Source organism: Larimichthys crocea, chromosome III, assembly GCF_000972845.2.
Source record: "Larimichthys crocea isolate SSNF chromosome III, L_crocea_2.0, whole genome shotgun sequence".
Taxonomy (NCBI): Eukaryota; Metazoa; Chordata; class Actinopteri; family Sciaenidae; genus Larimichthys; species Larimichthys crocea.
In genome coordinates, this window is record NC_040013.1 from 6,939,180 (window position 1) to 6,961,747 (window position 22,568).

The 22,568-nt window shown below is 38.9% G+C and overlaps 3 protein-coding genes across 9 annotated transcripts in view; all 3 read right to left on the bottom strand.

The window, feature by feature from the left end:
* Positions 1-1,168: 1,168 nt before the first annotated feature.
* On the bottom strand, positions 1,169-3,743 carry LOC109143140 (DNA damage-inducible transcript 4-like protein). The gene is made up of 3 exons (XM_019279401.2): positions 3,597-3,743; positions 3,204-3,383; positions 1,169-2,651 (listed from the first exon to the last, which is right to left on the bottom strand). Exons 2-3 carry the CDS (start codon positions 3,292-3,294, stop codon positions 2,161-2,163), a joined length of 582 nt encoding a protein of 193 aa, XP_019134946.1. The 5' UTR covers positions 3,295-3,383; positions 3,597-3,743; the 3' UTR covers positions 1,169-2,160.
* Positions 3,744-9,157: 5,414 nt separating this feature from the next.
* On the bottom strand, positions 9,158-17,151 carry LOC109137419 (mucin-2-like). 2 transcript variants are annotated; one of them, XM_019255614.2, is made up of 14 exons: positions 16,888-17,151; positions 14,053-14,076; positions 13,520-13,546; positions 13,210-13,407; positions 13,067-13,102; positions 12,906-12,941; positions 12,728-12,769; positions 12,583-12,603; positions 12,301-12,345; positions 12,106-12,180; positions 11,497-11,595; positions 11,355-11,379; positions 11,179-11,261; positions 9,158-10,143 (listed from the first exon to the last, which is right to left on the bottom strand). In XM_019255614.2, the coding sequence occupies exons 1-14, from the start codon at positions 16,946-16,948 to the stop codon at positions 10,130-10,132; spliced, it is 786 nt and encodes a 261-aa protein (XP_019111159.1). In that variant the 5' UTR covers positions 16,949-17,151; the 3' UTR covers positions 9,158-10,129. The 2 variants fall into 2 exon arrangements, with proteins under 2 accessions (XP_019111159.1, XP_019111158.1); XM_019255613.2 differs by having other exon boundaries at positions 13,210-13,410; positions 16,888-17,149.
* A 1,764-nt stretch (positions 17,152-18,915) lies between these two features.
* Positions 18,916-22,568, bottom strand: part of LOC104937635 (serine/threonine-protein phosphatase 2B catalytic subunit alpha isoform) — a 62,382-nt gene continuing 58,729 nt past the window's right edge. For all 6 annotated transcript variants that reach the window (XM_019279420.2, XM_010753913.3, XM_019279421.2 and 3 more), the window contains one exon: positions 18,916-20,732. In XM_019279420.2, coding sequence (XP_019134965.1) covers positions 20,530-20,732 — 203 coding nt within the window. In that variant the 3' untranslated portion in view covers positions 18,916-20,529. The remainder of the gene's footprint in view (positions 20,733-22,568) is intronic.

Genomic DNA, 22,568 nt, shown 5'->3' on the forward strand with positions numbered 1-22,568 from the left:
AATAATAATCTTTTTGTACATGTAACCTAGCTGTTTCCCTCTGTTTCCAGCTTTTACATGAAACAAATGTATTTCCTGGCTCTAATTTCATATATTTAAAGGACTATTGTGTGGGATTTATTGGCATCTAGTGGTGTAGTTGCTGATTGCAACACCCCTATGTAGAGTAAGTGTTTAGTGTGTCAGTTCTGAGCTACTGAACTTAAAATAGGCTCTAAAATAATCATATAGAAAACTTGACATACTACTGTATTTACCAGTGGATCTCCACAGACAGTGTTGTACTACTGACCCACAGCAGCACAGCAGGGGGAAAGGGATAATGCGTGTGACAGAGTAAATGATCACTGGTGCTTTGTCCCTTCACAATGACAGCACTGCATCTTGCACAAGATCATGTGCTGCTGCCATTAACCTACTGTAACCACGTCACTCTGTTGTCCATGCATGAATGACGTGACCGCGTGACTGCTACAACTTAAACACAATACAGAATAAAGTAGTACACCGGCAGGTCAATAGCTTACGTCACTTAGCCTCAAACCATGTATCTGCAAAGATGAGAAGCCTTGTCCCACGGGAGTGTCACAATCTTAAACTCATCTGAATCTCATTTGTATCGCTCACAAACAGAGGCCCACAAAGTCACTATGGAGACGCTTCCATTAAAGACAGTGAGAGAAATGTCACACAAACTCTGCAGGTTCGCACAACAAGCAGCTGATGTGCTTATATAAACATCTACAGTGGTGTGTGTGCACAAACTGTGCTACTTACGTGCCATCTTGGCCAGGCCTGTAGGAGCAGATGAGATTATAAAAAAATATTAATATGGATAAGTTAAAGGACTATTTTTCTATGGATAAGTTATCCTAAATAAACATTATGATGCTTATAAAGTTGCTTTACAGCAACTGCTGGTGGCTTTCATGATGTCAAGCTGAAAATTCTTGTCTCATCCTATCCAGCACCATGCATAATAAAACACATCACACATTCTTGTGGAGATCTTGTTCGGTTTAAAAAGCCTGCATTGTCTCACTGCCGCCTGCCCACTCCAGGCTTAGCAGGCTTGGTCATGTCTCCAGAATATGCACAGTAATGTTCTGTGACTGCTGAACAAACAAAATTATTCAGGCTGTACAACAAACTGCACTGAGACCAAATGTCAGTTTGAATTTTTTATTGTCTAATAGACAAGATCTAGTTTCCTTCAACAGGAAGTTTCACATGGCATGAAGAAAAAAGAAAAAAATAGACTGTAGGGAATTTACCAAAAATCACAAATTACCAGCTGGACCTCCAGTAATTTCTTTGCACGTCCCGGTTAACAATTACATAAAAAACAAATAAGCTGTTACATTCAGGTGAACCATCCTTTTAATCTATAAAGGCGCTGCATTGAAAAGCAGGTCTAGGGGTGGGGGGGGTATAAAATAAAAATTTAATAAAACATTTACACTAAACGTACACGTAGCTGTGATCCAAGTGAAAACAGACATTTAAGGCATCCACGTTGCCCTAGTGTGAGAAGCCCACACCACGGCAGCAGCATCTTCACAGGACATTCAGTCTTAAAAACATCCGCAGCCCTAAATACAGCAATACACAACTAGCTACATATGGCCCCCAAAAGACTCAAAGTTCAGTCTTCCTATTCAAGCCTAGGTGTGCTTATTGCTGCTGAACACATTCAACGCATCTGGAAACGTGCAGACGCATCAACAAAGTGGCTAGTGTCTTTAACAAATGTGTACCCACAGTATGTCCCTCTCAAACATGTTGACGTGAACATTTTTACATTCGTCTCTGCAAAATGTACGATTTTAAAATTGTGTCTGAGCAACAAATGCTCCGATTAGAAAAAAACAAAAAAACACCCAGAATATTACAATTTTGCTGATTTAAAAAAAAAAAAAAAAAAAAACTTTTAGAAACACTGAAGCCAAACCCAGAACTATGAGGCTCATTTATGCATAACCTTTAACTTTACATCCCAAGCTCCAAACTGATCGACTGGCTACTAATAGTTGAACGGACAAAGTGTATTGTACAAAAACACTGTAGAAAATATGACACCACTGGAGTGTCATTTACATTTGGGCAGAAGTGCGTTTACCCACAGGAAACCTGATATCCCACTCTAATCCCTCCCATAGTTCAGCACTCCTCTACCACGGTACCAGCCGAGGAGGAGTACAGTTTTTTCTTGACAAGCCGGAAACCTGGACTCAGTTTGAGTACGTGCCTGAAAGTTGGGGCAAAGCAGGTTCCCATGAAAAGGAAGTCCCTCAGGCTGGGCCAGGCAGTGCCATCCTGTTTGAACACAAGAGTCAGCTCAAATGTGGGCACCACGGTGGCATCGTACACGATGCGGTCCAACCGCTTGCAGCCCTTGTCCAGCTCCAGGTGGACGTAGAGGACGCAGCCGCGCAGGCCGCAGGGCTCGCAGGACGACAGCCGCAGGACCTCGCGAGCTATTCTCCGCGTGAGCTTCTCCGGTACCAGCACAGAGGAGCAGTGCAGCGTCGTCTTCTTGGCTCGTGACAGGCAGTTTTCAAACATCTTGGCCAGCTGTTGACAGGTTCTATCCTCTGTGACATCTGCATTTCTCTGGGGTTCAGCCAAGCAGTGATCCCAGAAGTCCAGTTCTGGGAAAAACAATGGAAATGGGAACATTTAGGGACCAGTAGCAGCTTCTTTCTCGCAGGACAATGAATGGCTTTTTCCAAGATGCACACATGCACAAATCACATTGAGGTTTTTAAGTATAGACTCATCTTAAATTAGAAATGTGTAAGTGACTGAGGGAGTTTGTATGCTCGGGTTGCATTGAGTCAATGCTTTCACATGAGGAAAATAAAGAATGAGCATCACAGACAGACTGCTAAAAAAACAATAGGACTCAAAGCGAACACAGGATATGATTTGCAATGCATGAATTCAGGTTTGTAGAGAAATGTCCTGTCAGATCTGCCCTTATATTCAGGCTGCTGTTGTGCAGACTGGGTGAAGGGATGACTTCATCCTCTGTTGACTTCTCTCTCTCCTCCACCCCCTCCCCTCTACTGCTGCAGCCATGCACCACACACAGGGATAAACAAGCACACACACACATACACACAACTGGGAAGTATCCAGCAACTAGCACGGACAAAAAAAACAACAACAAAAACACACACAGAAAAGGCCAGTACGCGTACCTTTCTCAATGCAAGCCTGGTCATATCTTCGGTCAACCAATTCAGAGATACATTCGCTGCTTTTGGTCTTTAATGTGCTTGTGGCAACCATGGTGACAGCCTTGATTTCTCTTCCAGGAGTGGGCTGTTTTCCTTCTGGGGTTGTTTTTTCCCCCTTTTTAAGCAAAAGCTGCTTGAGAACTACAACAGCAGAAGAAGAAAAAGAAGACGAAGAAGAAGAGGGAGAGTCAGTGCAACAGTCGCAGCGGAGTATTTTTAGCTCAATAAGAGACAGGTGTCTCATTAAGGTGTCTCAGCTTCAAACTGTCACAATGTAACGTTAACGACACCGACACACCAGAAGTTTAGCTGCACTACTAACAGACCTTTGTTCGGAATATTAAAATGACTTACCTTAAATATTATTTAGTGCAAAACAATTAAACCTTTCTCATAAACAAATTCGCACGCCGTATATATATATATTTTTTTTTTATCCCTCCCACACTGACACACACACAGACACACAAACACACTGCAGCAGGCGAAAGTTGTGAGGAATATTTATACACTCCTGCTCCTCAGCTGACTCGAGGGTTTGACCAATCAGAGCTCGCCTCTCGACGTGCAACGCTGCTCCCTGATTGGCCGCCGACACGGGGTTTAAATTTAATAATTGACCAATACCTGAGGGGAATGTTGGTGTTGCTACGTGGACAAGTCTTTGCCTGGCAGGCTGTCATGTGAAGTTTGTCATTGGGTTTGAAAAATAGATGTTATGTGGTTAATCCACCTCATGCCTGTTTTTTATTTGCACACAGGGGTTCATCCACCTGAGTGGCAGGGTGTGAGTCACATAGCACATTTTATAATGCTGACACCATTAATTTGAGCAAAACTAAGCTAAGAAAAGCACACATAGTTATTATAATAATATCAGATTTACTTTTCTGAGTATAAAACTGAGCCAAAAACCGAAATATTGGAGGACAAATGGCATCACATCAGCTTAAATACTTAATTTCAGAGGGTTAGATGACAGATATGTCATTTGACCCATATATTTTTTGATTTTGTGTTTGTTTTTTTGTGGAAAGTTTGGAAGAACAACCATGCAGCATTAATATAGATGCACAAACAGGAGTTTAGATTCTTTGAGCTCCAAATCAATAGAATAGCTTCTATTACGGCATTCAACAACTACTACATCTCCCATGAGGCTCTGTTGTTGTTGAATGCTTCAGAAATAATTATTCTCGATTAAAATATTGACTATTAGGGTCGATACACAACCTTGTATGAACCGAAGTTTATATACATGCATCTACTAACTCATACATTGGTTTTATTTATTATTTTATTTATTGATCTTTTACCATGCACCAATACTGGTTAAAAAGGACAATCTTAAAACTGCGACATGGGCAGCATTTTCCAGCAGAATGAAAACACGGCGCAGGTCTTGAAATAAAAAGCAGAAGTATGAAAGTTTTTTTGGCTTGACCTCAAGAGCACTGCTTTGAACTGTCACATGCCAATCCAGGAGCGTCCATGGGTCTGCAGCAAAATGAAGCATTATTAGTGGTTGTCCTATGAAAAAAAGACCCACAAATAGAAGCTGAGGGAAGTGGCTTTCACCCTTGACAGACATGTAATTATGTGCAAAATAAGCGAAACGTTCTCCCAGATAGATGTCTGAAACAAATCCAAACAGACATCTGCGGCTTTTTCCCAGCTTATCCTGTGGATCTTTTAATAAAGAAGGAGGAAGCCTCTGCTTTACTGAGCCAAAATGTCTCATCTTACTGTATTTGTATGTGTATGCTTGTGTACATTTGGCAGATAAAACTCCGAGCACAGTTGTTCAGCTCATCAGCAGTTTATCCCTCATCATACACTATCTCAACAGAAATGTCCTCCCAGTAACTGGATCTGCCCCTCTTACCCCAAGCAGCTCTTGCTGGCTAAAGGGTAATGGAATCCAGTGGACGAGAGAGTGAGAGAGCTTTCCTCCAGTCACATGGGGAGAACTAGATATGCCTCAGAAAAAAAGTCACATGCTTTAGCTAGTGTTACTGCCTTTGTGGATGCAAGCATATACTGTGTAAAGTACTAGATAAGCAAGGCTTTTGTTTAAGTTATGTGCAAAAGGCTAGCATGGGATGAATAAAACAATATTGGCTGTTTGATCATTTATCAGCTGCAATGCATGCATGCATGACAAAGACACAGACCACAGTTCAAATGATATGATTGTACTAGTTTTAATGAGGTTTGGACCTAAATTTATGTTAAATATACAAGGTCGCTATTTTGCTGAGAAAGCTGTCCTTTAGACCCAGTGGCACACATTTTACTCTGTGTCATAAAAACTTAACAAGCAGAAACAGACTCATTAAGTGTTTAAAATAACATCTATGCAGGTCAGCCAAGTAAAGTTGTAAACAGGATCAGATTTAATATTTTTAGATCCCATAAAAACCTATAATCTTGACAATGAGCTTTGCAGAAACCAAGATTTGCTGTGCAGAGAGAAAAAAAATATCACTTTTATAGGCAAGACTGCCTGAAAACTGTCCATACAGTGTCTGTCTCTTATCAGCAGATGCTGTCATTACCTGCCACAATGTGGGTTAACAGCAATGTCTGCAGCAGATGCATAAAATTGTATATGAAGCAGTAAATTCAGGGCAATGAGAATGCCATTTTCATTTAGCTATAAGAGTATCAGTGTGGTGTATGAAGTCTGGAGGTCTGTGTGCATGTTAGTCTGAAGTATGAAGGGTGTTGGGATGAAAAAAATAAAAAGGGCACCATGTGGTGGGGCACCAACAGGCAGAAAGTCATGATGCATATATAATATAACAGTTTCAAACACTTTGGTAGCACGCAGAGCAGACTATATGGCACTGCATGATTTTTTTCATTGGAAGGACACCTTAGAAGGCATGTAGAGGACCTGGTGGATCACATTTTATCCACCAGTGAATCAGTGCATAACCAATGTCCACTGGTCAACATGCAATCTTGAGAAAAAAGCAAACAGAGTGAGTTTTATTGATGTAGTTGTGAAGCTCTGTGTGATGCAACCATCCAAAAAATAACATGTGCAGAATGAGAAAGATAACTATGTGAGACTAGATAGTTTGCAGATCAATTTCTCTGATTGTCCTTTAAGCTCAAACAGAGTTGATGATCTCTGAACTGCTGCATGAAATAATACCCTGCAGCCAAAAGCTTTAACGACCTAATGTGTTTACAGCAACTGTCAGAACTCTGGAAGATCAATCCATTTGTCAGTGCTTAAAATGTTTCCAATGCCTTTTTTTATTACATTCTGCCTCTATATTAATTTTATTATGTGAAGCCCCATCTGTCCGTAGGTTTCTATCACGCTGTCCAGTGCCTGATTGTAATCTCACTTGGATTAATCTTGTTATTAAGGGCTGAATGAATCTTTCTCTTTTGCAATGACAATGCAAGATACAGTGAAAAAGAAAAGAGAAGCAGACACCAGGCTATTAATGTGAAGCACCTCTGCTTTCGACCTTCACTCCCTGTTGGTAAGGCGAGTGAACTAAAATCTGCTTTTGAATTTGGTCCATGTGCCAACTCCTGTTTCCCTGAATGAGGCAAAAGATAAAACGTGTTGTGTTTCAGGTTACTAATCCATCGCAGTTCAGATGAACCTTCTGTTATCCCCCGTCAAGACCCCTGGAATGCCTGGCTGGCACAACTCTCTGCTCAGTGATATCCTCCCCCATGAAATTTAACAACAGGAGCTCTTTTTGCTGAGTTGCATTTCTCTATCTCCACTGGAGATTACTGGTTGCATGTGCAGGAGTGTTCCTCGTGCATATGAGAGCCTCGCTGCTCTTGCACACTTAATTAAAGAAGTTCTCTCAAGTGAAAAAGTGGAAAAAAATATTCCTTGTTCAAGCTGGCAGACAAAATATTCCCTTATGCATATTCATATAAATCATGTTCCTTTTAATGTGATTGCACCTTTTTAAAAAGATTCTTAGCTTAACAGGACACTCTTGCAGGTCATTTACATAAATTGCATGTTTTTTTTATTATTTAGAATATGCAGATAAGGTCCTACACACTGACAATGACCAGATACCTGATAAAATCCCTTCCACCTATCATATTTCAAATAAACTGAGAAGGAGCATTACTTGATTGTGCCTAAATGTACACAGCCTGTTTTTATGCATCTTTGATGTCACTTGTAGACAATGGTAGAATGTATTAATTATAATCCAGTGATATAATATATATGATTATGAAATGGGCCATACTGCATAATGAGTACTTTTATTTTTAATAAGCCGACTTAAGCATGCTTCGATGTAGTTGACAACAAGAGGCAGTAGAAGAGACCAAACTCCAGTGACAACCTCTATCTGACAAACACACAAGGACTCCATTGGGAGACATTTTCTCTGCAGGAATACCACATCTCTAATCTTCTTGTCTAATTGGGCATCCTAAATTAGAGACAGGAAATGTGCAGTAGTTAAATCAAAATATTAATTTTTATCTTCCATTTGGGCCCCATTATCGTCCCATCGAGGAATTCAAGACAGTGTGAGCATCTGATTTTTCAATAAAATTTTTAAGTAAGTCGTGTTTTTTTTCCTGCAGAGAATCGCTCCTTAGGGAGCAATTTTCATTGTACTGAGCCGTTAAATTTTAGTGCTGTGCTGCAAACATCACAGATTTAGATATTTAATATGTGTATGCTACCTCAATTAAGTCTCTGAAGCATATGGTAGCCTTTAGTCAGTGTTACTGCTGCCTTACAAAGGCAGTAATCATTAGGATTCAATTTTGTAACAACAGAAAAGGCACTAAATCGAACAGTGACATTTGTATTGATTCTTCACTGTCAGAGATGAGTAAATATCTGCCTAAACGACAAGATTAAACACTGTAAGTTGTAGAGTGAAGCTGAAGGAGCCTGGCATGAATGTAACTCAGCCTATGCCACAGCTGTTATTGCATTATAGTGGTGTGTGATGGGCCCACTGCCAGTCTTCTCACTGTCTCTTTGAGGGAAATGTGCCCACAGTCGAAGCTGTTACTCAGTCTCAGCTTACAAAGGCCACAGACGAAGCCGGTCCGTATAACCCTGTGTGTGAATCGCTTCAAAATGGAGGCCAGGGCTACAAAATGGCAAAAGTCATTTGAATACATCGTAGGAAATGAAATTAGTTCAATAAAAAATCATGGTGATGTTGGTTTTGAGCACATCTGCCCTGATTATTATGTTATGAAGGTGATGCAGGGCGACAGAGCGGGAGTTTGACACTGCTTGTCTAAATCTCACTCCTCTGTCAACAACCTCATGAAACCTCTCTGCAATAAACACCAGCTCATGAACTGGGGGGCAAAAGTACAGCGTGCTTTCTTTGTGTTGACTGCCTGCTCCATCTAGTGCCGAATCACTGAACTGACACTGTCGGTGGTTTACAACGTTACATTCAGTATAAGACACCTCATGTAGAAGCAACAACAAGACAAAATGGCAGCTTTTTGTCAGTCTGAGCAGGCAGGATTATCACATTAAGTGTCACATACAAAATATGAATATGCGAGACTGTAAATGTAATTTTAAAGTTAAAACGATTCACTTAAAACATGTCATAGATGTTTGAAATGAACTACCACTATATTGCACTATTGAAATGTGATTTTTACTACAAACTAACAAATAAATAAGCAAAGATAAGTACCAAGACTGATATTCTGTGCAATAGTATAGGACATACTATAGCAAATTCATATTTATTCATAGAGTGATATCTCTTGTATACTTATATATACATTTATCCTCTATATCTAGAACTGTTATCACAACTGGTACTCTTAACGCTGAGCTGCTTTTCTCATCCAACACACTTCATTGTACTTTTAACCCTGCATATGTCAAATAAAACTGAAACTGAACCGAGGCTGCACAAAACAAACCATTTTCCAGTGATTTATTGAGGAAATTGACAACAACAAATTACAGCTACAAAACAGTTCCAGTGTCTTTAAATGCAGTCTTCTGCGTGTGCTTTCTTTGTGCTTGAATGATATATTTACTGAAAAAAAAAACACCATCAATGCAGGTTTACCTACATGCACACACAAAGTTGCTTGTGAATTTACAGTACAGTCGTGCGAGGAAAGAGTGTAGCTAAAAAAAAAACTTTTCCGGCCGGAGAAGCCTGGTGGAATATTTAACTACTACCTTTTTTTAAAAAATACTAAAAAAATACTTTAGAAATACATAAAAAAAGTAAAGATGAAAAACACCTCAAACAGCCTGTCTTTATACCATCTTCTGGTGACACTGAATGACACAGGTTCAAGGCAAATAAATGACAAAACCAAAAGGATATTTATAAAACTTATTACATCAAATATGTGATTGTTCTGAGGTCAGTGCACTGTACAGAAAATGTGTTTTGTGGTCCAACATGTAGACAGAAATCAGCTATGCAGCTGTGTTTAGGTCTGTCTTTGTCAACAATATACTGAAATGAAGTTTGCTATATTTCACAAGCAATATTCTATCTGCTTACTGCATTTAGATTAGATTAGATTTTTTTTTAGATTAGATTCAACTTTATTGTCATTACACATGTATAAATACAAGGCAACGAAATGCAGCCAAACTCATAGCCAGTGTTCGAAGAGATTTACTGAATAAGGCTCACTCGCTCTGAGATTTATGATCACAGCCACAAACTGTGCTTTGTGAAACTGCTTTCAGCATACAGAATCATACATTAAAATAAAAAAAAATAAAAAAAACGCTGGTCGACACTTTTCTGCTTCACAAAATTCACCAGAACAATTAAACATCGAAACATTTCCTCCAGACCATCAGTGTGTGGGCAACAGATGTGACTCATCCGCTGGCTTGATCTTGATGTTTCTGCCCTTCTTCTTTATCTCGCAGCGTCTGGAACATACATAACGACAGAGGGATGGGAAGCCATGAGATCATGCTGAGATAAAACCACATCCGTGTGATCATAAAATCAAACCTTTATCCAGCTTGAAAAATGATCAAGAATAAAGCTCTGGGTTGTGTTTTGGGAGGATCATTTGTTCCAACACTAGACGGCAGTGCTGCATTGACTAAAGTCACTAAGTGATAGCATGTTAAGGACCATGCTGGTAAATGTTCCCACTGCTTCTCTGGATCTAAAAACCTCTTTCCTGAAGCCAGCTTGAAATCATTATATTGCATTATATTTAGGGTAGTTAGGAAGAGTTGTTTTTTACTGATTCATTAAGTGAGTAAAAAAGCTGAACTTTTAGTTCGGGATTATGAATGTGGTACGTACTAGTATGTCTGGCTGTCAGATAAGAATTTACAACGATACAATCCATAGAAATCCAGTAGGCTGTGACAACATAAACACTTTCTTCCTCAGCAAAATTCCTAAAGCATGACTCCACTTCCCTCTGAATTTCTTAGCCAAGTCATCTAGGCCTGATTGTATTGGGGAAGTAAGGCAGGACATGTAGTGCCCAGATTTTTTTTTTATTTTTCCATTTTTCATGGGTGGGGTGAAGGCGTACCAAATCTGTGTACAAACTACGTATGGCACGTGCGCACCAATGGATGTGCACATGCATTCACCACACTAACAAACATGCACACGCCTGCTTTGTCTGGGCCATGCTGACATTTACTGGCTGCACAATAGCTCCTGTCCAAAATAATCTGTGTTTATGTAAGGAAGTCCCTATCTTTCAAGCCCTGTCGCTTGTTCGAGGGTGTGGGCGCGAAATCACAGGAAACACCTTCTGTTGCCCAGCAAAGCCCCTAAAGCCCATACAGTACAATGAGATATTAAAAGCCTGTAACTTCCCTCGAATAATTGCATGTCTGTGTTTGGAGAAACAGCTTTACCAAGTGATGGAAGAATGCACAAACAGAAGGAACTTGGAAGGAACTCTCATAGGAAATAGACGGAAGGCTGCTCACCATTTTCTTCTCCGCCTGATGACTTCACTCCAAGGAGCATGACACCATCTTTGGTGCTCTCTGGTCTGCTCTGGAAAGATGCACTGTGAGAGAGTAAGAGAGGCAAAAGATGATGAATGCTTTAGTTGTTCACACAGCGTTTGAACCCAGTCCATAAATACAAAGTTCAAACTTACTTCTCAGTTCCATTATCGATGGTTTCTGTTGAATAGAAGACCAGAGGAGACATTAACAAACAAAAATAGTATCCATCTATAAAAATTAAGCAATATACCACTCCAGACTTGACAACACTATACAATCCATGTATAAACGTACCTGTGTGATTGTGGATCTTCTTGCATTTGAATTTGAGGACAATGGCAGCAGCAGCTACAACCAGGAGGACAGGCAACACAATCCACCACATCCTGTTGTCTGGAGGTGGTATTAGAGGAAACATGAATCTAGTTTGACTTCTAATGTCAAACCAAATGGCAGAACCAGCGATGTAGCAGTTGCAGCACCCCAAAATGAACCTTGAATTGCCATTTTAAATAGTCTGCTTTGTTAGCCTAATAGCTCTTAAATCTTACACACTGGACCTTTAACTTTTAATAATTTCCTCAGCTAGAATGATGAATTGAAGGGTGTTGTGGATCATGTAAGACGTGTTGTTTCTCAGCCTGGTTAATGAAAGTCTCTTCCAGTGAGGAAGCTGCAAAAGAACCCCTGGAGGCAAACATTGTGCATCACCTCCACCGCTTTGCTCATTTCCTGAAGAAAATGAATGAGGGTAAACATCACGTTGCCCTGCCTTCAGCAGGACTGCCTTGTTTCTCTCTGAGAGGCTGAAACTGCTGCATCACTGGTATGATATGATGAAATTACTCGTCAGTATTTGCTGGGTGTGACTTACAAGTAGGCTACACTTCACTAATATATTACCTGATTTGATGGGTAGTTTCTCACCATCGCCACCTTCTTCTGATTCTGAAATAACGTACTTCTGATTCTGAGAACCTTTCAAAATAAGAGTATTAATTACTAAACAGTGTGATTAAAAAATGATTTCGATTTTTGATATCATTTCACTCATGGACAGCATGACCATGCACAGTATCGAAGTACAGTATAACTTACCAGTACTGTTGTCCTTAGCTGCAGGTGTTGACATCGGTTGATGCACTATCACATTGAAATTAATTAATCAGTCAAATAAAGCCATACAAGTCACTCGACATATTAACTGTTTTCCTATCTAGTGTTATCCACCTGCATCTACACACAGATAAATGAATTAAAGCTTCATTAATCAAATATTCAGGATACCAGCTTTGAGTTTTGATATACTCATGTACGTATACAGTTTGAATAAGTATCCACCTCAGGCAGTGATGTACAAATGTAGTGTGTGTACTGTACCTGTGGGAGTAGCCGCTGTACCTGGAGAAAATGAAGATCAGTATCTTCATTTGAGTCAAATTTGGAATACATTTCATTTTCACTTGAAATGATTCTGAGACAATCATAAAAACATGTGCGAAACAAACAATCATTTGGAACATACCAGTGCGTGTTGTTGGCATTACTTTTTCAGGGCTAGTTGGTCCTGACAAGATTTGACAAAGAATCACTTTAAATACAGTTTAAAAACAAAATGACATCCATCATGGTCACACTTTTTTTCATGCTAGTAAAATATTTGTTCAATGTTGATGATGTAACACACACAAATCTCGTATTACCTCCATCCCTAGGCTGGTTAGATCTTGGGGTTAAAGCTAATAGAGACAAGAAAAGAAAAACATAAAATCAAACAAATAAAATTTGTAAAACAAATAAAATGTGTAATCTCACCAAACATGTTTTTTGTTTTAATGTAAAAGAAATTAATTGAAAGTCTAACTTTGATTGTTGTTGTCTGGTTTCTCAGCTGGTCGGGCTGGAAGCACAAAAAAAAGAAAATGAAAGACCTTTTTTCAGAAACATTGCCTCATAGATTTGTTGGATCTGATCTATCTTTAGTTTACTAAACGTTTTTACACTCACCATTGTCAGAAGATGCGTTGAGGGTATTATTAGCTGTCGCTGTTGATGCATTTGAGACTACAGTTGTTGATGTCATTGCATCTGGGCCCGCTTGTGTTGCAGTTGTGATCTTGGGTGTTGGTACATTTTGGGTTGTTAATGTTACATTTGGGACTGGAGTTGGTGAAGTTGTTACAACCGGGGCTGGTGTCGTGTCTGCTGCTGTTGTTGATATACAAAAAAGAGAGACATAGCATTTTTGTATAAATTACACCTTATTAGTGATCTATAGAGGGGTGGTAGGCAGATTTTGGACTGAGCACGTTGTTACCTTTTTGAGTTGATTGAACCAGTGGAGCTGTGAAGCAGAAACACAGCAGTTTGTTTAAATCACATCTAAGCTGTGAATTGTTGTTCTTACACTGTTTTACACTATGGACATATAACATGTTAATTAGTGATGTATAAAGGGGGTTGTGTAGCAACCAATAATGTAATAATGTCCAGTACCTGCCAATAACGTAATAATCTGGGCCATTTTAAATGTAATAAAGCCCATAACATAATAACATTTTGCCTATAATGTAATAAGTTATTACGGTGTAATAAGTTTTTACGTTATTGGTGTAGCATTAAAAAATGTCTTTTTTACATTGAAAACGGCCAATATAATATACAGGTATACTGTATTCTGTATCTTACGTATATGACAGTGGTATTGATCTTCTCATCTTATAATCAAATAATCAAATCGAATATATATCATCTAATAATTGTAATGTAGAACAGTTACTTTAACGCTATACATAATACATACATAGACTTTTGTTTTCAATGATGCTACTGGTGGTTGTACTTTGTTACCTTTTATAGTTGGGTCCTGTGAAGCTGTGAAGCACAAACACAACAGTTTGTTTAAATCACATCTAAGCTGCAAATTGTTGTTCTTATAACTTATAACATGTTAATTAGTGATCTAAATGAGGTTTATTTTGTGACATGCTGTGCAGGAAGTAATCATCAGTATCCATATTCATTCACAGAGTGTTGTTTAAAATTGTGATGCCCCTGTTCATGAATTTTTATTGAAAGTTGAAGAGTAAACTTGTTACCGCATACTAATTCCAGTCACATGTAGCCATTGCCCAGTATCACGCTCACTGGGCACCGTGATTACTAAACCACCCTGCCGGCTTATATACTTTGCATCCTCAGCTTGTCAGGTTGTTGTGAAATACAGAAAACAAAATGTGTTAGCAAGGGATTCAGAACGCTTCCATCATAAAAACACCAGAATCAGTTTGTCTACAGTAGACATTTCCTCAGACAGACTCTCTATTTTAGGTTTGCAGTTGCATATTTGCATCATTCCTGTTTGGCACAGCTTTAAAGGACAGTGTCTGAGAAATCCTTGAACCAAGTGTCAAGCGGGATGAGCAATCAAGATGGTGGTTGGAGGTTTTGGCGTGTTGAAGTGGATATCCTCTGTTTAAAACACAGCAGCAGTGTGAAGCTGTATCCTGTCCCAGACACACTATTGTTGTCCTCTGACCTTTGCAGCCAAACTTCCTATCTACATCACTGTCAGCTATGATGACATTCAACATATTTCACACATATTTACAAAGATCACACGCAGCTCTGTCTGGACTCATGAGTTTGTTTTTTTTATCAGGAAGAAATCAAGAACTCAAATCTAGTTGTAATTTATCTCAAATCCATATCAGGACTCAAGTATTTCAGAGCAAAGCTCAAAGATCATGCATCGAAACAAGCCTAAAGTCCAGTGTGTAATGCTTAAATAAGCCTGAAGTCATTTCAGACAAAACCAAGTCTGAAATATTCGCAGTCACAAGTCCTATAATGAATGTAAGTCCAAGTCAAACTAAAGTATTTTGAAGAATTTGGATGTCACAAGGCCGAGTCTAATAATTTATTTGATAGTATATATGTAAGAAAATCTGTTTAAATTTAGTTTAAAGCATTCAAAAATCAAATGAAATTATCAACACAATGGGAAGAAATATCAACAGTTTTGACGTCATGTCAAATAACTTGTAAATAACATCTACTGAAGTTAGAAAGCTAACCAGCTAGCTTTGGCCCATCCTGTCTCGCAGTACCACTTTATACCTAAAGAGGCGATCGTGACTGTAACGTCCAGTCTACCTTCAGTCTAACGTGTGAGGATTAAGAAGTTAGAACACTGAGAAACACAGAAAATACATTCAGAAAAAACAGAAAACACAGCAAGAGACAGACAAAAACAACAGAAAAAACAGAAAACACAGCAAGAGACAGACAAAAACAAAGACAGGGAAGACGAATTGTCCAAAGATCTAGTTCGAGATCTATGGAAGACAAGTCCTAAAAGAATTTCCAAGAAAATCACAATCCTTCAAGTCATTTGATACAAGTCTAAGTCAAGTTTCAAGTATTCTGGAGCAAGTCTCATATCAAATCTTAAGTCCTGTAAGTCAATTGAAACAAGACCAAGTCAAGTCTCAAGTCCTATCTGTAGATCTTTTGGGGCTATCCGAGTCAAGTCACATATTTTTGTAAGTACAATAAGTTCTTTTACAACCAGACATGTGTAGTGTATTTACAATAGCTTACAATAACTTGGTCCAATTCTTTTTACTAGCTCTAATAATGAATAATGAGGCTCTGCTAGGCCTGCATAGTCTTAGATAGACCATCCACAGTTTTGAGTCTGAAATCTTTTCAGCATTAAGTAAAATCCACGTGACTAAAGTTTAACCCAAGAGAAAGTTTTGTTAATATTCTTCTTATTGCTTTTCTTGCAATGGAAAAAAAAGTTCATAAAGTTGAGAAAAAATGCCTGAGGCTGTAGCCAGGGCGAGGGTGTTTCCTCCAGATGTTTACCGCTGGAAGTAGATTTGGTGCCAGATGGGACATTTTCGTCTCAGGACAATGATCTGTTGTTGCTGTGAGGGTGAGGGCAGATTGGTTCCCACTGGTTATCTGCAGTTAGATCACCTATCTGCCCAGTACAGAACACTTACAAGTACTTTTGGCTCTGCACAAGGAAAAAAAACAAATCAAGGGCCACACTGTTTTTCCTTTCCTCCAATCAATTGTCACTCTGGGATTTTTCATCCCTGAGGTTTTGTGCTTTTATGTTCATGAGAAAAAAAATCCAAAATGGCAAAATAATTAACTCTTTGGGATCTTTTTATTTTTATTATTTGCATAAAATAATAAATGCAATAAAAGTGGAGGACAACTCAAGGCGTGCTCATATTCATAGTTACATCACACAGACACACACAGCTTATCTCACCATGACTTAACGGAAATACACTCTTTGAGTGGATGTCTCTGAGGTTCAAAGCGTAAACGTCTTTTGAACAACACTGTGATCTTTATCTTTGCACATACCAAAACAAAACTAAATGACATGGGAAAAAAAAAACACAAGGATAACTTACGTGATTCATCAGAACAAGTACACACACAAAGAAAAATATTTTTTTGTTTAATAAATCTAACAGCCTAATTGTGGAAATATGGTATTATGATAGATTACATTTCACACATCGCAATGGAGGCCATTTTTAGGAACCCTCCTATTAATATTGCACAGAAGCAAAGCTGAAACTTACTGATCTTATAAGAGGAGCTTTAAAAGGCCTTCAGCTCTGATTCTATAATATCTAACATGTAGATTCCACCTACCGTGCGTGAAGATATGGACAGATCCAAGAAGAAGGAGGACAAGAACCCTGACTGTCTTCATGTTGAGTCTGCGGCCGTGAACTCCTCTGACTTCTTCCTCAGACTCCAACTGAGTGGCCAGTGGAAAAGGTGTCTGAGTTTGGGCGCTCCGCTGCTAATGCTTATTTTGGCACTTCCTTTAGATAAAGAAGGGGAGGAAATACACAGGCTTCCCTTCCTGACGTAAAGCGAGTGGCTGCAGAGACCAGAACAAGGCAACCAGTGGGCACAAACCAATGTCAACTTAACAGGGATCTCGATTTTGTGTATGAATACATGGCCAACTCCCATTACTTATTTTTTCCTGCTGTGACACCAGTTGGGAGTAGACTGGGACTTACCCACCTGATGAGATTTTGCTAAAAACAATTTAATACGGATTTCACTTGGATAAAAGATCTAAACCAAACTTTAAAAATCTATATCTAAGGACTGTAAGGAAGTACTTATATGATAAGGTGAATAAACATGTAAAGCACTTAAGAATAAGTGATGGTGGCACTGATTCAGAGGCCTCGAGCAGAAAAACAGGAACCGCCTGCATCACGTGTACGCACACTGCTCAAGTCAAAAACGCAATCACAAAAATTGAAGTTTGTTTTGTTAAATAATGACTGGAAAAGATGACAGTGAGCCAAGTCTTAGGCCATTGGGGAACAGCTCAAATACCAGCCATGACGTTTCACTATTCTTCATTGTTTATGTAACAGCGCCTCCAGAAAGCATGGAGATGACCTTAGATGGGTCACTTTGCAGACTGTGGAGGCTACTCACCACGAGCTCAGTCTAGTTTCTACATATGAGTTCCAAACCGATGGCAGACTATCATGTTTTTTTAACATTTGGATGACATCAAGAAAGTCACGAAGAGGTTTTGTTGTTGATCGTTACCTGTACACCGCTACGCCTCTGTTTATTTCATTGTCTCTTTAACATCAAACTCACTTGGTCTTCATGTTATCCCCCTGAGCCTACAAAAAAAAAATCAAGCTCGTTTTTTGGGCCTCCCGAAAAAAACAGGATGTTAGAGTTTACTTCCTTTCATTTGAGCATTGTGTTTGATTTTTTGGCTGAACAGACCAAAAGGACGCTTCAGAAACCAGGGACATGAAAATGTTTGATGCTTTAGTTAAATTGTAGTTTGTTTGTGCAGGAGTATTATATTTATTTGGATAGCTACTTAAAAAAGGAGAGGTAGGTTGGATTTTTTGGGGGGAATGGGGGAGCTATGTCTCGTTCAGCAAAGAAACCACAACATGTGAATAATTATAATTGTATATGTGTTAATTGATCTAAAAACCGAAAGACATGCATCCTCATGCACACATTTATCTTTGTGTGAAAGGGGAAGCCTGAAGATGTTTGTCTCCTACTTGCACAGGTATGCTGGCGCAATCTTGGCTTCGTCTTTGCAGTTTAATCAAATCAAGTCACGGAGGTTGATGAAGAGGAAACACCTTTGCTGTGGAATTGCCAAGGAGCAATTTCCTATCTATATACTGTGGTCAGCCAATGCCAAAATCTTAAGTGTGAGTGTGTACCCAGCAGAAAAACACCAAAACTCACGTGCAGAGACTGAACAGCAGTGTATAACAAAAGCTCCATGTGGCATGGAGTGTGTAGCGTTGGAGGATGATCGGTTGATTTAAAGCTCTTTTCACCTCTTGAACTCTGTGGTGTGAATGACACATAACGTTTCTATTGTTAAGTGTCTTTGATTTCCCTGCAGGATTGAACTAGGGGTGATGGCGAGTGTGTTTCCTGCAAACTTGTTGGAAAACACACACCATCACGTAGCTCTATAATACAGCTTTATTCACTTGCGATGCAAAAAACGGCCGAAGGAATATGCATATTATGTATTTGATTTTATTTTACATGGTTGCATATTCATTGGTGTAGGACTGTAGGACAGCCTGAGTCTCACTCTCTCTCTCCCTCACACACACACAGACGCATACATACACACATACAGGAGAAGCGGGTTCATTTCAAGTTGAAATTCATGCACATTTTTATTGAACAGTTATATAAAATACTTTTCATAGTTGCAAGTGCATGCCTCATCTGCCAACAGTTTTGAAGTTAAATTACAAAAGCAAGGCTTCATGTCGTGTAGTGAATTACTTGGGCACTTAAGCAGTTCTTAAAAAAGATCGAAGTATTTTTTTTTTCGTTTCATCTTAAAGTATTGAGCAGTATCAAACCTGTAACTGATATACAAAGCAGAGTTCCAAATAATAATAGTAATAATAATCAAATTACACTTTTCTGTGGCACATTTACAAAACAGAACAAAACCGATTTACCTGTTATATGACACAAACAGCTAATCATGCATTTTTGAGTTACACATGTAACCACACACCTCACAAGAATTGTCAAACATGCTTAATTGGACTGTGTGCACTTACAAGCGCAGGTTAAAAATATGATTTCTCATCCATCTTAGATAATTAAATGCTTCAATTACAAAATAAGTTGAAGGCATAGAGCATCATGGTGTTAATTGAAAGTATGCAGGTATATCCAGTATATGTTCACTAAAGCGCAATATATTTCAAAACAGGCCTCCACAGCCAAGGTATTCAGATTTTCTATTTCCGTTGTTTGATTTTTATAAAACATGCATAGGCAGACACTTTAAGTTTATTGTATTCTTTTTTTTTCGTCTTTTTTTTTTTACACAATATAGGTTCTCTATTTTTACTTTGTTCGCAATACTTAAAAAGAGGAAAAAAAAAAAAATTAACACTCAATTCCAGCAAGCCACGATAAATCTAGCCCCCCCTTCCCCTTCCAAAAAGAGACAAAAAATAAACATATTTGCAAATGATAGATAGGTAAATGTAAATTCCAGTTATGAAACTCAAGAAAATAGGTATTCATTACCGAGTTATTTAGCCATTATACAGAAAAATCAGGTCAAAGCACACACCAAAAGAACCTGAGGTAAGCATAATATGTACAAAACCATAAAACGATCCATTATTTGGCATTTCGACAACATTGCAACATTCTTTTTAAGACTGCCTAATTAATTTCAGAGCTATTTTATAAGAGTAGCAAAAAAAAGTTATCAATAAATAGTCCTTATTTAGTTTGTACACCCTTATATGTTAAAAACATTATCTCATGTTCTGTCCTTTTTAGTGCTGTATTTTTGTAAACGTACAATAGTTAGTAAGAAGTTACACGACTTTCCGTTTCGGTGTAAATGAGCAAGGGTCTTTCAAGGAAAAAAAGAAAATAAATCACCTTTAAGATCTTTCTGTCTGTCTGTCTGTCTGTCTGTCTGTCTCTCTCTCTCTGACATACTGCGGTGTGGTGGAGAATCAAGCACAATAAAGGCCTGACCCTTCATAAATGTGAACCGGCAATAACTTAGCAGATTTGACTATGAACTAATATTTTGAAGGCATATCCAAAGACTAGCAAGTGAGATGTCCCCCCAGTGTGAGCCATAGATGCCTCCCCCTCCACTTAACACTCCCCCCTCCTTTCCACTCCTTCACCCTTTTGCCCCTTTTCTGTGGTGGCGGGCCGTGATGAGGCTGAGGGCGGGGCTGCCCCGTCGGCCAAGGTGGCGCCTGCTTCTGGCCTTCACTGGATGTTGCTGCCGCTGCTGGTGCTTCCCTTGGCGTCTGTGCCGTTGGTCTCCGAGGACAGGGCCTTGTTGAGGGAGTTGAGGCTGGCGTCGGAGGGCAAGGCGTCTCGCCGCGGCGGCATCCTCTCGTTGATGCGGTCAAGACCCTTGGCTTCCTCGAAGCTGGTGATCTTGTGCTGGGGCGAGAAGCCTTTGATGGCTGTTGGGATGCAAGAAAAAAGGAGGGAGAAAAAAAGGGGGAGAAATCAGGAGTGATTTTAGAGGGAGAAAGATTAAATGGAAGAATGGGGTCACACTTGCTCACATTCACGCACACGTCACCATATTTGGCTTATCTTTGGTTTGGTTCATGGAATTATAACGAAAAACTTGTTTTACTGAGAAAACAACAACATGACTGCATCTGAGGAGCTGTTGGCTAATTCAACTGCAAGTCATCCATGATGATGACAAATGAGTAACTGAAGGGCTCGTTAACGCTAATGATAATTGCATGAAGGTGATCTCTGCAGACCTTACTTTAAATGGAAGAGTTTGACATTTTGAGAAAATACACATATTCTCTTTCTTACATAGAGTTGGACGAGCGTAAATAATTGGAAATGTTGAGCAAGCTAACATGGCTGTAACTTAAGGTAACATACTCTGCCTACAAGCAAATCTAAAACTCACTAATTAACATTATATTTGTCTAATTTTGACAAAAACTAAATGTAGAAACAACAATTTGTGATATGTGGAATTAAATGAGGTGACTATTTCTTGCCTGGCAGGGTCCGCCATGTTACCAAGCCTTGTTTCTACACTAGCTCAAAACAAATTTAACACGCTCTATAATGTTATACATCTTGTTGTATAGTGTCATATATCTTTGTTTTGTAGGTTCTTTTGGAAAAAGAAAGGTGAGGTGAGGGGTATTCAATAGGTTGCAGTGTACAAACCTCGCCATGCCACTGAAATCCTACATACTGGACCTTTAAGCTTAGCAAAAAGACTTATGATAACCTTTATCTACTCATCGAACTCTATGCAAGGTAAGGAATAAGCATATTTCCCAAAACATCGTCCCATTCCATCGACTAAACATAAAAACTATAAGTATGATGTGACAGAAAACTGCACTATTCATAAGGCTGAACTAACTCTTCAACAACTGTTTAAACGTTAAATTTTTAATAACAACAACATATACTGTACAGCATTAGTTACATATTGATCATTTTGTGTATTTAGTGCTTCAACAACAGATGAACAATTTATATATATATATAAATAAAAATAGGATATATCTAATTTTTATGATATGACAACACATTAACAACATTTATCAGAACTTTCAAATATATATAACTGCACAGACAAAGGGATTAAAGTAATCCTAAATCTATAGAGGGTACTCCTGGCATCAGGGTCAACAGGTTTTCACTGTGCCATAAATTCACGCTTTATCGAATAACTGTGGAAAATAAAAATAAAAAAGACATCTGCAATACGGGACCATCCAATGGCCATATTGTGCTGCTATTATGTAAATCTTAAACATCGTATGTGCTCTAGAATTTCAAAATATGTCGTATTGGCACATTCCAAAACACCTGAGGACCCCAAACATCCAGATCGCCCCATCACGTCACAGATTTAAAAAAAAAAGAAAAGAAAAGAAAAAGACAAATAGGGAAAAAGGAGAATGATAAAAAATAAAAAATAAAAGAACAAGGGGAGGGGGAAAAAAACAACACTGGATTGGAGCCCACTGAGACATTCACTTCCACAAAATACAGTAGAACCACGTTGAGACTGAGCTCACGTACAAAGACACTACAGAGGTACTTGGGGTGCTAACGACTTGTTTAGTCTGCTTGGAGCATGCAGCAATTATCATTGGAGGTTATGAGGGGTGGAGGTCACAACGTGGTTTAATGGGGTGAACGAAAAACAAGATCAAATTCAAGTGAACTGAACGATGGAATCTGGAGGAAGAAACGCCACTGGAATGAATAAAATCAGGCTGTTCTGACACAACGGCGTCACATTT